The sequence below is a fragment of the Takifugu rubripes genome, chromosome 22 (assembly GCF_901000725.2).
Source record: "Takifugu rubripes chromosome 22, fTakRub1.2, whole genome shotgun sequence".
Lineage (NCBI taxonomy): Eukaryota > Metazoa > Chordata > Actinopteri > Tetraodontiformes > Tetraodontidae > Takifugu > Takifugu rubripes.
In genome coordinates, this window is record NC_042306.1 from 217668 (window position 1) to 233849 (window position 16182).

At 50.4% G+C, this 16182-nt stretch overlaps 4 protein-coding genes across 7 annotated transcripts; 2 read left to right on the top strand and 2 right to left on the bottom strand.

Moving 5' to 3' along the window:
• Positions 1-727: 727 nt before the first annotated feature.
• On the bottom strand, positions 728-2392 carry dnaaf6 (dynein axonemal assembly factor 6). 3 transcript variants are annotated; one of them, XM_029831092.1, is made up of 6 exons: positions 2131-2392; positions 1967-2030; positions 1769-1874; positions 1607-1703; positions 1126-1211; positions 728-1024 (listed from the first exon to the last, which is right to left on the bottom strand). In XM_029831092.1, coding segments are annotated over exons 1-6 (447 nt in total). In that variant the 5' UTR covers positions 2224-2392; the 3' UTR covers positions 728-1023. The 3 variants fall into 3 exon arrangements, with proteins under 3 accessions (XP_029686952.1, XP_003976563.1, XP_029686951.1); XM_003976514.3 differs by having other exon boundaries at positions 728-1027; positions 1967-2027; positions 2131-2390; XM_029831091.1 differs by having other exon boundaries at positions 728-1027; positions 2131-2389.
• Positions 2393-2817: 425 nt separating this feature from the next.
• LOC101069010 (MICOS complex subunit MIC26-like) lies at positions 2818-3623 on the top strand. Its single transcript, XM_003976515.3, has one exon. The coding sequence runs from the start codon at positions 2890-2892 to the stop codon at positions 3466-3468; it is 579 nt and encodes a 192-aa protein (XP_003976564.2). The 5' UTR covers positions 2818-2889; the 3' UTR covers positions 3469-3623.
• A 263-nt stretch (positions 3624-3886) lies between these two features.
• eif3f (eukaryotic translation initiation factor 3, subunit F) lies at positions 3887-6181 on the bottom strand. The gene is made up of 8 exons (XM_003976513.3): positions 6020-6181; positions 5661-5731; positions 5416-5495; positions 5198-5335; positions 4937-5028; positions 4722-4858; positions 4198-4311; positions 3887-4038 (listed from the first exon to the last, which is right to left on the bottom strand). Exons 1-8 carry the CDS (start codon positions 6129-6131, stop codon positions 3961-3963), a joined length of 822 nt encoding a protein of 273 aa, XP_003976562.1. The 5' UTR covers positions 6132-6181; the 3' UTR covers positions 3887-3960.
• Positions 6182-6258: 77 nt separating this feature from the next.
• kcnj9 (potassium inwardly rectifying channel subfamily J member 9) lies at positions 6259-12797 on the top strand. 2 transcript variants are annotated; one of them, XM_029831088.1, is made up of 9 exons: positions 6259-6591; positions 6667-6816; positions 7367-7721; positions 8348-8561; positions 9225-9426; positions 9770-9962; positions 10078-10275; positions 10712-10842; positions 11712-12797. In XM_029831088.1, the coding sequence occupies exons 3-9, from the start codon at positions 7451-7453 to the stop codon at positions 11979-11981; spliced, it is 1479 nt and encodes a 492-aa protein (XP_029686948.1). In that variant the 5' UTR covers positions 6259-6591; positions 6667-6816; positions 7367-7450; the 3' UTR covers positions 11982-12797. The 2 variants fall into 2 exon arrangements, with proteins under 2 accessions (XP_029686948.1, XP_003976565.1); XM_003976516.2 differs by having other exon boundaries at positions 6259-6574.
• Positions 12798-16182: the final 3385 nt, after the last annotated feature.

Below are 16182 nucleotides of genomic sequence, written 5' to 3' on the forward strand. Positions count from 1 at the left end.
GTGTACCTGTACCTGTACCTGTATCTGTATCTGTATCTGTACGTGTACCTGTACATGTATCTGTACCTGTACCTGTACCTGTACCTGTACCTGTATCTGTACTTGTACCTGTATCTGTACCTGTACCTGTACCTGTACCTGTATCTGTACGTGTACCTGTACCTGTATCTGTACCTGTACCTGTACCTGTACCTGTACCTGTACCTGTACCTGTATCTGTATCTGTACGTGTACCTGTACATGTATCTGTACGTGTACCTGTATCTGTACGTGTACCTGTACCTGTACCTGTACCTGTACCTGTACCTGTACCTGTACCTGTATCTGTATCTGTACGTGTACCTGTACCTGTATCTGTACCTGTACCTGTACCTGTATCTGTATCTGTACGTGTACGTGTACGTGTACCTGTACCTGTACCTGTACCTGTACCTGTATCTGTACCTGTATCTGTATCTGTACGTGTACCTGTACCTGTACCTGTACCTGTATCTGTATCTGTACGTGTACCTGTACCTGTACCTGTACCTGTACCTGTATCTGTATCTGTACGTGTACGTGTACCTGTACCTGTACCTGTATCTGTACCTGTACCTGTATCTGTATCTGTACGTGTACCTGTACCTGTACCTGTATCTGTATCTGTACGTGTACCTGTACCTGTACCTGTACCTGTACCTGTATCTGTACGTGTATGCGTGCGCACGTCTGAAATAAATGCCATTCCTCACACTTGATTTCAGATATTTTCTCCTGTTTTGCCAGCATGTTGAGGTGTCCTCACTCCCGTTTCCATCTTCCACAGGTGTTTGTGCATCAGCCGTGCACACGACTCACTAACGTGCACCTGTGTGTAACACAACACTGGGAAGGTGCGTGGGTGGAGCCTGGATTCCCTCACTGCCTGCAGAGGAACCCCAGCGGACGCTGCATGGGCAGAGTCACCTGCAGCTCCTGCGCCTCCCCGCAGAAGCGAGCGGTTCCTCTGTCTCCGTGGACGGGCTGAGGCAGGTGGAGGCCCAGCCTACTGGAGACAGCACCGGGGTGGTGAGGAGGACCACGGCACCGGGGTGGTGAGGAGGACCACGGTCGCCCACAAGGCTGAGTTCAGCTGGTAAAACTTACTATTTAGCTGTCCGCAGATCAAGGAACTTGTCTTTCACCTCCAGAAACACCTCTGCAGCTTTGGTGTCTGGCAGTTTGATTTTCACCTGTGCACGAAAATAAAGGCACTTTAATGCTGGATCAGATACGTGTGACTGGCCCACAGGTGTTTCACACACCTGCCCACAGGTGTTTCACACACCTGCTGACTCCTCCTTTTACACCTTTTACCTGTGACCTCCAGAGTTCACCGTTTGGTTCGATTCCCTGCATTTTCTGCTTTTATTTATTTGAAATGTGCTCTGCTCATTTGCAAATGAAGCGCCATCAGCAAGGTGCTTCTGCCTGGATGGAATCCAATCAAGTCTTGCTCATGGTCCGGCCCGGTCCGGTCCGGCCCGGTCCGGTCCGGTCCGGGCTCGTGTGCGGTCCGTCATCGCGCCTTTGGACATTGTTACATTTGATCTATCATTGTTCTCAAACAACATGTGCCAGAACTCACCAGCAGGGCTTCACAGCTCATGGAGGACGGGTCTTTTCCAGACAGACCCAGGAACAGGTCTTCAGTCCCCAAAGTCTGCTTCAGGACTATTTCATACCTGAACACTGAGATATAAGTGACAGAGACAACGCAGCGAAACCGGGGACAGACAGATGGACTCACTCGGGCTGTGCTCGGGAATCATGGTGCTCTTCGTACTGGGGGCCCTCAGCCACCTCCTCCTCACTCCAAATATCTTTGCTGTCCTTGTGTAAACAGGCACTGGACACTGAAAGAGATTTGGAACGCACCATATGGCTCCTCCAAACTTAACAATCTATATATCACACTAAAACATCACATGGAGGAACAAGAAACTACCGTCTTTAGTCTGTGCAGCCTGGGGGCCAATGTGTCCAGGGCCCAAGTTGGCTGGCACATTCTGCTGAGAACCAAAGTCACTGTTAGCCTCTAGAGCTAATTCAGCTAAAGGGTGATGTACTGGACACAAGTGTCAGTGAGCCCCAGCAGCTTTCCAGCCTTACCTGACACTCGTCTCTCCTGTGCTCCTCCTGTGGGGACAGCAGGTTAGACAGAGCCTGCAGGCTCTGGCCAGAGAGCAGTCCCAGACTGTCCATCACAATGCCCCCTATGTTCCCTCAACGCTAGGAAAATGGATGTGTAGCTCAGGGACAACACAAAACACAGGCGCAAAGCTTCCGTTTGCCTGTTGTCGTGGGAACCAGTGACGTCACAGACAAACCAGCTGCTGGGTCGAGCCTGGAATGCACTGATGCATGAGATTAGCAGGATTGAGGATGGGGTGTCAGTAAGGAGACAAGTGTCTTCAAGTGTCTTCAAGTGTCTTTAAACTGCTAAATGTGGCACCTGTATTGACTGACAAGGTGAAACAGGTGTAGTTGGTCTTTCTTTAGCTGTGACGGGGTTGAGCAATGTAATTCAAACGTAGCACAGTCATAACATTTTATGTTCCTCAAAATCAAAGCTCATGTGTATTTTGATCCTTTGATCTTTAAGCATCATGGCTAAATCAACAGGACTTTCACACAGCCGTCCCCGAATCTGCCTGATTACATATATTCATATATGTATTTTGTAATTAGCAACAGTAAAGTGTTTCATGAGCACGTACTAACAAACATCCCTCTCAGACGGTCGTCAAAGGGTTGAAAAACTTGATGCGCGCGTCCGTCAAAGTCGCTGTGACCAATGGTGTGTCCCTCGTTAGACGCCGTAGTGACGTCACGGGCTCCGGCGCTCATGCTGAAGGTGACAGTGGAGCCATGCGGGGGTCCGGGTGTGTGTCGCCGATCACTGTGTTTGCTGCAGCCGGAGGCGGGGAGCACGGCGCCCCGTTGGCCCTGGACCAGCTGTCTCTGTACCCCGCTCCCGTTCAGCAGAAGCCCCGGGACGTGGAGCCTGAAGCGGGTCAGCTGGAGGAGAGTGTCGCCACCCTCCGGAGGTCAGTGGAGCCATACACCGAGTGGTGTCGGGTCACCTTTAAGAAAATCGAGCCCAGACTCCAGAGTGCCTCTCGGTTTGGAAATGAGGCCTACGTATACCTGAAGAACCCCCCGCAGGACCTCTATCCCCGTGCTGGAATAATTGGCTTCACCGGACTCGTGGGGCTCCTCCTGGCCCGGGGCTCTAGGATGAAGAAGCTGGTGTACCCAGCCGGCCTGATGACCCTGAGCGCCTCCCTCTATTACCCGGACAAAGCCGCTGCCGTCGCCAAATCCACCGGAGAGTCCGTGTACGAGCGCGCCGTGCACGCCTACGCCGCGGTGGAGAGCCTCCTGAAGCCGGCGAGAAGAGCCGGCCAGGACGGTGACGGAGGGTCCGAGGGGGGCAGTCAGCACTGAGAGCCCCCGCGCTCACACCTGTGCACGTTTCTGCACGGCACATGGAACTCAGGGTGAGGATGGACCCTCACGAGGGCTGAACTTTCAATCCTGCCACTGATCTGAATGTAGAATTCTCCTGAAAGTGAATAAAATTCCCGTTTTACGCAACAGTAGTTAGTGCCTTAACTCGTGATGTCCAGCTCCCACCATAAACTAGAACATCGTTTCAAGTGGCAGCTTTATAAAGCTGAACATCTGTGGAAGGTCACGCCGGTGAAACCTGGATGACATGAAAGAGCCGTTTGAAACGCGCCCTAGGAACAGGAAGCGTGCGGCCGTGTTGAGCGTGCAGTCATGTGACAGCAGCTCCTGATAGATCTTCCATACGGTCAGTTCTACAGCAGCAACAGCTGGGAGCCAAACACGAAGCCCGCTGGACTCTTTAACGTCTTTATTCATCTCAGCCAAACAAGAATACAAACATTAAATATGAATGACTGAAGAAAGCCCTCAGAGCAGGACCAGCTTCTCGTTCAGAGAGATCTGTGCCTGGGTCAGGTTAGCCAGGTAGGTCACCATCAGCAGGTCCTGCAACAAGCACACAAAATCAGACTGTTGACGCAATCCACCACAGTTCTGCTAAAGGTAGACGTGATGAAGGAAGAACGGAGAGAAAGTAACATTTCAGCGGAATTCTGCTGCGTTGCTGCAGCCAGGAAGCCCGAACACGAGCTCCAGGGAACTTACATTGATGTTGGAATTAAGCATGTTCTCAAAGTCTTCAGGGGAGATGGTGGGAACTTTGTTGACCAGGTCCGTCAGGAAGCGGCCCACGCTGTTGTCTGCTGCCACTTTCCCAGCCTGAGACACAGCAAAGCCACATTAGCCGCCACCCGTGCGGACCTTCCCAAGTGCAGCCGCTACGTTGCCAGGCAACACAGAAAGTGGACTATGTTGGAACAAAGGTTGAGCTGGGCACTTTCAGGTCGTTCTGACTAAACTTCTAAACAAATAGTCCCAATAGTTGAGTTGTTCCTCACTGCTCTGCTAACAGCACGTGTCCTTTCTCCGTCCCTCTCCTGGTTATTTGGCCCTCCACGGCTCTGCTCTGGTCCTTGCTAGCAGCACCTTTAGGTGCTTCAGGACTGGAAACGAGTGTTTGATTCACAGTTTTCTCACACTGGCCTGATTGTGTCTCTCACTGTGAGCTGCTCTGGACAAAAGCGTCTGGGAAACGATTAAAATGGAGACGTGACCAATGTAATGCTCACCAGCACATCCTCAATGTACTCAAGTACAGTTGACAACATGTCCTGTATCCTGGCTGCAGAACCAGCCACCTGGGACAGGTCAGAGGTCAGCCCCTTGCTGCGACTGGGCACGACACGGGTCCTCTGGAGCAGGTCCACTGCAAAACAAATGACAGCATACTGCAGAAAATCTACTGCACGTTCAAAAAGGTGATTGTTCTGTCCCGAAAGCTTACCGCCTATCCTCTCCGTGTCAAAGTAAATGTATTTGACACTCAGTGGGGTGAACATAACACCCACCGTCCTGCCTGGCACACCCATCTGAGCACTACACAGGAGAGAAACAAAAGCAGTTCCACATGCTGCCTGCAACACACACTCACTCTCTCTCTCTCACACACACACACACACTCACTCTCTCTCTCTCTCTCTCTCTCTCACACACACACACACACACACACACACACACACACACACAGTGGGGAGCATCACTTGACCTGACGTAGGCGCGGATGTTCATCTTGCCGCTCTGTAGTGACGTATCAATGGTCAGGTGAATGGGGTTAGAGGCTTCCCGGCTGTAGTACTCATGGATGAGCACGGAATGCTCCGTGATATCAAATCCTGTTGCGTACCTGCGAGGATAACTTTGACTGTATGTTTTGGCTTCCATGAAATTCCCTGAAGACATCTGAAACATAACCAAATGACTGACCATCCAACAATGATCTCTGTGGGCGACACCCTCTTGTGGAGCTCGTACATGTTTTTGGCAAACTCCATGTCCACAGCAACCTGTTGGGGAAAAGTCCTTAAAAATATCACTCATTCTGGGTATTTTAATTAAGCTCCATGCTAATGCTGCACCAGGGCTCGGTGATTAAAGGTCTGCTCTGTTTATGTCCTCTCTCCCACTGGTCTGATCTTCATACTACGTATTAAATCCTGTAGAATACAAACCTCATCTTCGGACTCGTTGTGGGGAACAGAAAAGCAGTTGGTGACCTCGATCGAGTGCTTGTCGATGGTACCTGAGAGAAAAACAGCATGAAGCTGTGCGACCTACTGAGCCAGTAACTTGGTTTGTTAGCACGCTCACGAAATACATTCATCAAAAACATAAACCGATACATTGGTTGCTATAAGATATATGTATTAAAAGCCAAGGCAACGTTTTAAACCATGCTATCTGTTCACTAGCTGCTATCGCTGACACAAACGTGCGTTAGCAGCTAAGCTAGCATTAGCTCCACAGCATCACCTATTCTACCGGAACGCGGAGCGGAGCCCACAAATAAAGGGCCCCGGCTTCTACTCACCAAGCAGAGTCCCGATCACACGACTGGCTCCCTCATTTCTGCGCTCGTAAGAGTCGCAGATAGAAGAAAGAACAACTGGGTGAATTTTCACGACAGGTCCGTACACCGACATGTTGGAAAAGGGCTCCACAGCGCCGCCTCGAGCGCCGCCTAGAGGCCGGCGGGTGAACAGCAGCCATCGCCCGGGCTCGTTCTCCACGTCGTTGACGCGACCGATGATGCGATACGGCGTCACCGAGCATAGTTTCCAGGAGTGTGCGTAGATTCCTTCTTTTAACTGAAGAACATAAACACTATGAAAACCAAAACATAAAAACTGACGCATGTTTGGTGCGCTGCCTGTATTGTCATATTAGAATGAGGAGCAAAGGCAGTGTTTGCGTCACAAACCACATTGATCCTGAACAGTGACTAAAGGCTGAGAGGAGGGGGCGGAAAGAGAAGCAGGCAGGGTGTGCAGGGGGCTGGGCTGATGGCATCGCCCCCCCCGCTCAGTGCTCCACACCTGACCGACTCCAGGAGATGCTCCGCTGAGGCGGCCGTGGCCACCATTTCGTGCGTCCATATCTGTGGTACCTATGCCGTGCTGTGTGTTGGACGTGATCAGTCCTCTGGACTCCGATGGCAACGCTCTCTTTTCACTGCAGAGGGGGGAACAACGAGCGCACGGATGCTGCGGCGCTGGGAACCAGCACAAATGGGAGTCCGTGATCTAAGGCTACCGACCGCGGTTCGTTCTTGGACCACACTTGGATTTTTCTGTTTCTGAACCCTCCGCATGCTGCTGCTGTGAGCAGGTAAGAGTGCGTTCATCCGGCAGGTAAGCAGCCTGTTGCCCGAATAACGGACTGTTTGTGATGCATCCATCAAGCGTAGTGCGTCATTGGACACCATCGGTCCTCTGCCTCCATCACACGCGCCCAGATGGATGCACACATGCTGCACGCAGCTCGACTCCATTTTCCTGCAGCTCTCGCTCTCTTTTAAAACCTGGATACATTTTTAACACAGTTTCAGAGAACACATATAGACGACATATCAAACAGTGCTAAGAATACCGAGGACCTGGGGGTGGGGGTGGGGGTGGGGAACCAACCAGACTTCAGAGAAAATCACTCATGGAAGATACACAGCTGCACTAATGGTGCACCGGAACTCGGCTCTTCAGTGGCTCCCCTGTTTCCAGGTCGTGATCAGTGTTGATGATGTATCGGCTGACTTTTGGGTTCCTCTGAGTATAGAACGGTGTTCCTCAGGGTGACCCAGCAGGACTCAGGGTGGGCTCCTCGCTTCTCCATTTGCTGCTGAACTGCTCTGACGCACTGTTGTCTTCGTCTCGTGTTCCAGGCTTCCATCGAGCAAACAAATGGTCCAATCAGTAGCCAGTGGACCTTAGGCAAGATTCACGTCCACCGGGCACCTGCCACAACCATGGCGATGGAAAACTCACTCTTTCCCTCTCGGCCCGACTCCCTCTCGCTGCCTGTGGAAGATCAGGGGGATGGCAAGGAAGTTCAAGTCTCTACCGGGGTCTGTAATGTGTCGGAGGAGCTGGGCCACGTCGTCACCACGGAGACCGCGCCCCCCGCTGCCAAGGTCAACAGGTCGTTCCAGGCCAAGCTGGCAGAGCGGGAGGCCAACGCCAATCAGCCCCGGAAGAAAACGCAGGGCCCAGAAAAGGAGAGGGGGCGATTTGGATGGGGTGAGTAGTGATTTCCTAGAGGCTCGAGGCTGATGAGGCCAGACGCTGTGAGACGTGTCTCCTGGATCAGGCCCTCCTCAAAAGGCGAGCAGACCTGTTTGAGGGGAGGGGCAGGGCTCCTTGGAGGTGCTTCAAGATCTCAACATACAGAATAGATTGTTACAGCCTATCATGTCAGGACCATCTAGTGGCAGGCTTTCAGTTAAAGGTCGACACCACTACAAAAGAGACTAAATCACCAGGACAACGACCAGAGACACGATCATCTAGCCTTATGTGTTTCCGTCCTTCGGTCCAGGACGAGCTCATCATCACAGTCTGTCATGAACCCAAGAACGTGATTAATGTTAGTTAATTACACTGAGTGAGCCCCCGCTACACAATCCTAAGAACCACTACGGTGTCTCTGATGACACAGGAAGGACAAGAACACTCGTTTCTGCTGATTGATGCTGATTTTCTTTTCTATTTTGAGCTGTGCTCTTCTGTCCCTCGCACGTATGCTAATGGTGGTGGCAGCTGTATTTCCCATGCGACTGGTTTCATTCATCATTTCATCTCCTAAACTCACACTCGTCTTTCTCCGCCCCCTGTTTGACATGTCGACGCCCGCCGTCCCGTCCCAGCCCGGGCTCGACGTAAGAGGCAGCGCTACGTGGAGAAGAACGGTCGCTGTAATGTCCAGCATGGGAACATGCAGGAGACCTACCGCTACCTGACGGACATCTTCACCACCCTGGTGGACCTCAACTGGCGCTGCTCACTCTTCGTCTTCGTCATGGCCTATGCTGTCACATGGCTCTTTTTTGGGGCCATCTGGTACCTCATAGCCTACTGCAGGTACGACTGCTTTAGAGGAGGGAACTTCTTCAGCTCATTCTTCACTAAACTTTGGAGAATAAAAAGCCAAAGCACACTTTGATACAATGTTGGAGCCCAAATCTTACCTGGCGAACAGTCAAACACATAAAAACAATCAGCAAAGCAAAAAGAACATCAGGAAGAAAAAATGATGAAATGTGATGTTTTCGTGTAAGAGATTGACGGCATTGCTGCTTGTAAGGGAAGAACATTGGAAGACATTTGTGCAATGGAAGCTTAAAAAGGTGGCCAAGAAGAGCTAAACCTGACATCACGCTTCAGCAGGAGGAGCTGCAGCTCAGCAGCTCATCTCGTCTCCTAAAGGTCTGAAGTGCAGAACAGTGCCAGAGATCTCCAACACTGGTCTCCAACACTGGTCCAGAATTCTAGATTAGATAAGTGACTTGACGGCACTTTCATTAATTAGCCGTCTGCCTGTGCTGTGAATTAGCCAGCCTGCTGAGTCTTCAGCCTGTAGTGGACTCAAACCCACAGTCCTAATGAAGATGCTGCATTATCATGATGGCATTGTTAGATATGATGAGACAGGCACTGGGAATGTGAGCACCACTCTCCTGTCATTCTTCTCACCCACTGCGTCACCCGCCCTCCAGTTCTTAAATGCTCCCTTTCTTCCTAAAGGGGGGACCTGGACCATCTGGGGGATGACAACTGGACGCCGTGTGTCAATAATGTCAATAGCTTCATCTCGGCCTTCCTCTTCTCCATCGAGACAGAAACCACCATTGGCTACGGCCACCGCGTCATCACCGACCAGTGTCCAGTCGGAACCATGCTGCTGCTGCTGCAGGCCATTCTGGGTTCAATGGTCAATGCCTTCATGGTGAGCCCCAGGACCACACACCACTGAAGATGACCTCAAATAGATGAAGAAATCATTTCCTGACCTGCAGCTTCTGAAACCTGTAATATTGTATTTTAGACTTTAGCACCGCAGCATTTAGTGACTACAGAAAAAGGGATTATGACACCAGGACCAGTAAAAGCTTGCATGGCCTCTTGGACCCCACCTGTGCTCAGTGAACTTATGGGTACAGCTCAACAGGAGGTCCACCATGGAACGCTCAGCATGGGTCTTCAGTTCATTAGCCTGGGACCCTTGTGTCTCTCTTCTGTCTGTGCAGTTCTGGTAAACATCTCCTCCATCATCTGGTGTCTCTGTCCAGGTTGGATGCATGTTTGTGAAGATCTCCCAGCCCAACAAGCGGGCAGAGACCCTGGTGTTCTCCAAACATGCCGTTATCTCCCTGAGAGATGACAAGCTGTGTCTGATGTTCCGGGTGGGAGACCTGCGGAGCTCCCACATTGTAGGAGCCAACATGAGGGCCAAGCTCATCAAGTCCAAACAGACTCAGGAGGGTGAGGGTTGTTGTGAGGCCTGTCGCAGTATTTCTAGGCCTTCGCCACACTCACAACACACTCCAAACAATAGTGATGATCCTAAATAACGGCTCCTGATCTGTGCCTCCTTCAGGTGAATTTATTCCTCTGGACCAAACAGACATCAGTGTGGGCTTTGAGACAGGTGATGACCGGCTCTTCCTGGTGTCGCCACTGGTCATCTCCCATGAGATCGACACTCACTCGCCTTTCTGGGACATGTCTCAAGCTCAGCTGGAGAAGGAGGACTTTGAGATTGTGGTCATACTAGAAGGAATGGTGGAGGCAACAGGTGAGGAACGCTGCAAAATCAAAAAGCACATATCACAACTTACCTCGGTGTACTTGGGTTCTTCAGTACCCTCACAAGAAACGTGTCATCTAAGACAAACAGAGCGACGGGCACAAAAGCTAACGTACGTGCCCAGTAACCGGTGCCTGGCCGCCATCACGCCCCACATAGATCCATGTATGTAACACTGAAGTGAAGAGCTTCAACAATACGCAATATCAAAGAAGAACTACAGCTCCTGGAACAGCTCGGAACTAAACAATAGAGACAAAGAGAAAACCAATGTGCACAATTCACAGCAACAAGAAGAACCTTCTCCAAACACTGGTCCCTTATGAAGACACTGCAGAAGGTTCCACTGCAGGGTTGCTCGTACCTGCAGGACTCGAGCGATTTTCTTGTTTTTTCCATTTGTCATGTTGCCATTTGTGCGCAGGGATGACGTGCCAGGCGAGAAGTTCCTACCTGGCAGAGGAGGTGTTGTGGGGGCACCGCTTTAGCCCAATGATGTCGCTGGCAGAGGGCTTCTTCGATGTAGACTATGGAGCCTTTCATCACACGTTTGAGGTAGGGAGATAAAAGCTCTTTGGGGATCAGGTCCCCCTATCTGTGGTCCACGGTACCAGAAGGTCATTGGCTCTTTTAATATCCCGATATTCAGTAAGAGGTGTGCCTTGCGTTTCTCAGGCAGGTGGCGGCTCTTTTTGATATGATCTCTGTTTCAGAGTCACACAGTTGAAGTAGCAGCTTGGGACGCCGGTTTTATATGTTGGACAGATCAGCAGAAGGTTATTTCTGTCTCCACCTCCATGTGTGCTGTAGCAGAACACAACACAACCCAGCGGTCCTGTCGCTAACTGGGTCAATAACATGAATAAGATGGCCTTTCAAACTCAAATGCTCCTGTTTCAGATCCTCGTTATGCTCGTTATTTGGACTGAGCGGAACAAAGCCTCGGCTCCGGCCTTAAGCAACACCAGGGCACCACCGGGGTGTGTGCTAAGGCCACCTGTGTACACCCCCGACACCAGTGGCCAAGCAGACGACACGGCCAGTGCACACTTCATCAATGGTGTGGGCACGACCACCCCATATTCATCTCATTTAATTATTAGCAATTATCCAAAATGAATAATTGCCCCCCTCGCCTCAGCACCCGTCCTCATCCAGGACAGTCAGCTCACCTTTGACCAGCACTTCATAGCAGGGGCCACCAGCGACCTCTGACCCCCAGGGTCCAGAGGGTGGACTGTGGAGACCTCGTGTCCCTCTTCTCTCCTCACGTGTCCCACATGCACAGCTTTGGGCTGAACTTTCTTAGGGTTGCTATGCCAGATCTGTTCCTCCTCTAAGTTAGACAAAGACAGGTGTGTGTATAGAATGCAGTTGTGTGCACTAAGCTAAGCTACATTGGTTTGTTGTAACCCTCCTCTAAGGTGGACACACCCTCCTGCTCAGCACGGGAACTCTCATTGGCTGCAGCCAGACTTGACGCTCATCTCTACTGGTCCATCTCCAGCAGGCTGGATGAAGAACCCACCCTGATCGGTCAGGCGGCCACACAGCCAGAGAGCAGCTCTGCAGGCAGTAAAGGAGGGGATCTCCCACCTTTTCTGGTGGGCGAGATGACCAACATCCAGGAGCAGACGGGTCTGGGCGAGTTGAACGGCAGCGTCACCACTGACCAGTCCGAGTCCGAGGCCTGAACACCGAGAGTGATGCTCCCACTGTCGTGTTTGCACATCTCCAGTAGTTAGATATGTCCTATCTTCTGGCAGCATACACTTTAATTTGATCTCCGTTACAGGTGAACTGTGAGGAATCTGCTTTTTCATCTGCTGTTTTAGGGTTGGGGGGCCACTCGTACATCTCTTATATCAGGCCAAGGGTGCATCAACGTTACCTGAGTCACTGGGTAAAGAGGGGACGGATTGTTTCTTGTACACATTGTGGGATTATTCATGTTGTTTAATGATGCTTTTCCCACCTCTGCATGAATATCACCAGAAGATTGAGGCCAAAAATGTCCTATTTGCAAATTTTAGATGAACCTCATCCCGTTTATGTGATGTTAAAGTGGCTAGAGATGAAACAGCTGCCTACAGATGCAGGTGTCCTCTGATTAAAGCACCATTTTAGTATCACTTCCGTGGTTCAGGGATGACTGGCTGTCAAAGATGGATATAGGAACAGAAATCCTGTCTACACCCACCAGAGGGCAGCTCTCGGGCTGACCAGTCATGAAAAAACATAGAACTTTGGTGTCTGATGCTAACCTCTGTGGAGAAACGTGCTGCCAGTTGGACGTAGAGGCCATGGCCGCTGTTACACCCTTCTCACCAGCGCCATGGTTACGGCTCAGACACATGGTGCTTGTGAGGAGCCCTGATGACGCCGGATGGTTGATAAAGCAGCAAAGGTCCTCTGAAGGTCCTCAAAATCAGCAGACGCTAATTCACTGATAGCAACATGGGTATGATGAACGTGCAGTGTGGTCAGTAGGGTTAGGGGTAGGGTTAGAGTTAGGGGTAGGGTTAGAGTTAGGGGTAGGGTTGGGGTTAGGGTTAGGTTGGGGTTAGGGTTAGGGTTAGAGTTAGGGGTAGGGTTGGGGTTAGGGGTAGGGTTGGGGTTAGGGTTAGGAGTAGGGTTAGACTTAGGGGTAGGGTTGGGGTTAGGGGTAGGGGTTAGGGTTAGGGTTAGAGTTAGGGGTAGGGTTGGGGTTAGGGGTAGGGTTGGGGTTAGGGTTAGGAGTAGGGTTAGACTTAGGGGTAGGGTTGGGGTTAGGGTTAGGTTGGGGTTAGGGGTAGGGGTTAGGGTTAGGGTTGGTGAACAGTGGACACGTCAGCAGCCACTCATGTCTGTGGCTATATTTGTAGGAACGAGGAGCACCGGAGGCTCTTTGATGTTCTGCCTCCGCCTCTGCGTCCACTGCTGCTGCCTCCTCTCTTCTGTGTCTGGTGCCATTTCTACTTGATGTTTTGAACATATAATGGATACTAGAACTCTGTTGGAGTAATAAACTGCAGTATACCCCACAACAACTGCCTCCTGTGCTTCATCATGTACACACATCATATCAGCACATCTAAATTCCAGTTACAGAATGAGATTAAACAGCTGTTAATCCAAAAGATCCATGGGAGGAAATAACTTTTATTTATACTTTGATTGCACTCAGCCACATTAAAAACGGCGGAATCTGTTTGAATAAAGCAGATATTTACCCGGATATTTACGGAAACATGTCTGAAACCAATAAGCCACATGTAAAACAGGAGTGCAACAAGCAGGGTTAGGGTTAGGGTTAGGTACTGGAGGGTTAGGGTTAGGTACTGGAGGGTTAGGGTTAGGTACTGGAGGGTTAGGGTTAGGGTAAGGTACTGGAGGGTTAGGGTTAGGTACTGGAGGGTTAGGGTAAGGTACTGGAGGGTTAGGGTTAGGTACTGGAGGGTTAGGGTTAGGGTAAGGTACTGGAGGGTTAGGGTTAGGTACTGGAGGGTTAGGGTTAGGTACTGGAGGGTTAGGGTTAGGGTAAGGTACTGGAGGGTTAGGGTTAGGTACTGGAGGGTTAGGGTAAGGTACTGGAGGGTTAGGGTAAGGTACTGGAGGGTTAGGGTTAGGTACTGGAGGGTTAGGGTAAGGTACTGGAGGGTTAGGGTTAGGTACTGGAGGGTTAGGGTTAGGGTTAGGTACTGGAGGGTTAGGGTTAGGTACTGGAGGGTTAGGGTTAGAGTTAGGTACTGGGGGGTTAGGGTTAGGTACTTTAGGGTTAGGGTTAGGTACTTTAGGGTTAGGGTTAGGTACTGGAGGGTTAGGGTTAGGTACTGGAGGGTTAGGGTTAGGTACTAGAGGGTTAGGGTTAGGGTAAGGTACTGGATGGCTAGGGTTAGGTACTGGAGGGTTAGGGTTAGGGTAAGGTACTGGAGGGCTAGGGTTTGGTACTGGAGGGTGTGGGTTTAGGGTAAGGTACTGGAGGGTTAGGGTTAGGTACTGGAGGGTTAGGGTTAGGTACTGGAGGGTTAGGGTAAGGTACTGGAGGGTTAGGGTTAGGTACTGGAGGGTTAGGGTTAGGGTTAGGTACTGGGGGGTTAGGGTTAGTTACTTTAGGGTTAGGGTTAGGTACTGGAGGGTTAGGGTTAGGTACTAGAGGGTTAGGGTTAGGTACTGGAGGGTTAGGGTTAGGGTTAGTTACTGGAGGGTTAGGGTTAGGGTTAGTTACTGGAGGGTTAGGGTTAGGTACTGGAGGGTTAGGGTTAGGTACTGGAGGGTTAGGGTTAGTTACTGGAGGGTTAGGGTTAGGTACTGGAGGGTTAGGGTTAGGTACTGGAGGGTTAGGGTTAGGGTTAGTTACTGGAGGGTTAGGGTTAGGGTTAGTTACTGGAGGGTTAGGGTTAGGTACTGGAGGGTTAGGGTTAGGTACTGGAGGGTTAGGGTTAGGGTTAGTTACTGGAGGGTTAGGGTTAGGTACTGGAGGGTTAGGGTTAGGGTTAGTTACTGGAGGGTTAGGGTTAGGTACTGGAGGCTGAATTATCTCTGTTTCTGTCTGTTACTGACCCACCACAGCAGCTCAGGCTCGCCGATGAAAACGCTGAAGCTCTTATCTCATCTTGATCTCATCTGTGTATGATGAACCTCATTAGACATTCAGAGCTGGGTTTCTCCACCGGGCCAAGTCAGCATATTGTGTTACCAGGCAGAATCCTGTCTGTAGGAAGTCCAGCCTTCCTCTGTCTTGGCTGCTAGATGGCGATGAAGCTCCCTCACTTTCCTCAGCCAGTCACACAGCTGTGATGGCGTGGGCAGAGATGGGGTCCCCATCTCAGCTGTCTCCAAGGCAACAGGGGTTGGGGACAGGGAAAGGGCAGAGTGTGTATGTGTGCTTTCATGAATGTGTGTGCTGAACTGGAGCTTCAGACCTGACAGGGCGAGGTTCTTCAGCGTGTTGCAGTTTGATATTTGTACGTAAGCAGACGATGACGATGCAAAACAGCGACCTTCAAGGGGACACGTTTAATGTCCTTGCAATGAAAAATGTGTCATCAAGGACCTTTCCTTTTCTCTTCTCATATGAGAAAGACACAAACAAAATGAGAATTTTCTTTGTAGTAAGAAAGCATATGAAGCAGGACATGACAGCCTCACAGGTTGTTCCAGGGGGAACCTGATCACCAGATACACCAAAGTCGGGGCTTCTCTTCGTGAAAGGAAGTCCTGGTGGGTTTAATTCCCTCAGGAACATGTGAGGTCACTCAGACATGCATGAGCAGATCAAGACCAGCTCAGGAGTAAACGTGTGTGAGGTGTGTGAAATGCATCTGAATCCAGATGAGTACGTTTTTTCTCCCATTTTCACTGTTGTGACCTCCATTGTGTTAATGATTATAAAGTTTGTCCGGATCTCCTTTTGCATCACCAGCTGCAGTATAAAAGAGTGTAAAAGAGTGAAACATCTGCAAGTCCTGCTTATCTTTTTACAATGGCCGAGACCTTATCAATTAGCCCTGGTTAGCCTATGTTACCCCGTCCAGCACAAAAAGCTTGTTTGCTAAAAAGAAGCTCCAGAAATAAACCTTCCACAAAGCTCCCGGCAGCTGTTGTGACTACGAGAAGCAGCTTTGGTTGTTGTGCAGATATTAAAACTGAATAATAATGGATTTATTATTATGTTCAGTTTCACATATCGATGAGGCCTGAGTCAAGGATCGTACCTCTACATCTGCTCCAGGGTTTCCATCGTCTTGATGACACCTGCTGAAGATCAGACGAGGCCTCATCAAGTTTGATGTCACATCAAAAGCATAAAACTTGGAAATGATGCTAAAAACACAAGAGGGAAGCTTCTAAATAATGACTTACTTACCTAGGACAAATACAGCCTCAGGGAGGTCCACCAAATGACATGCTAGG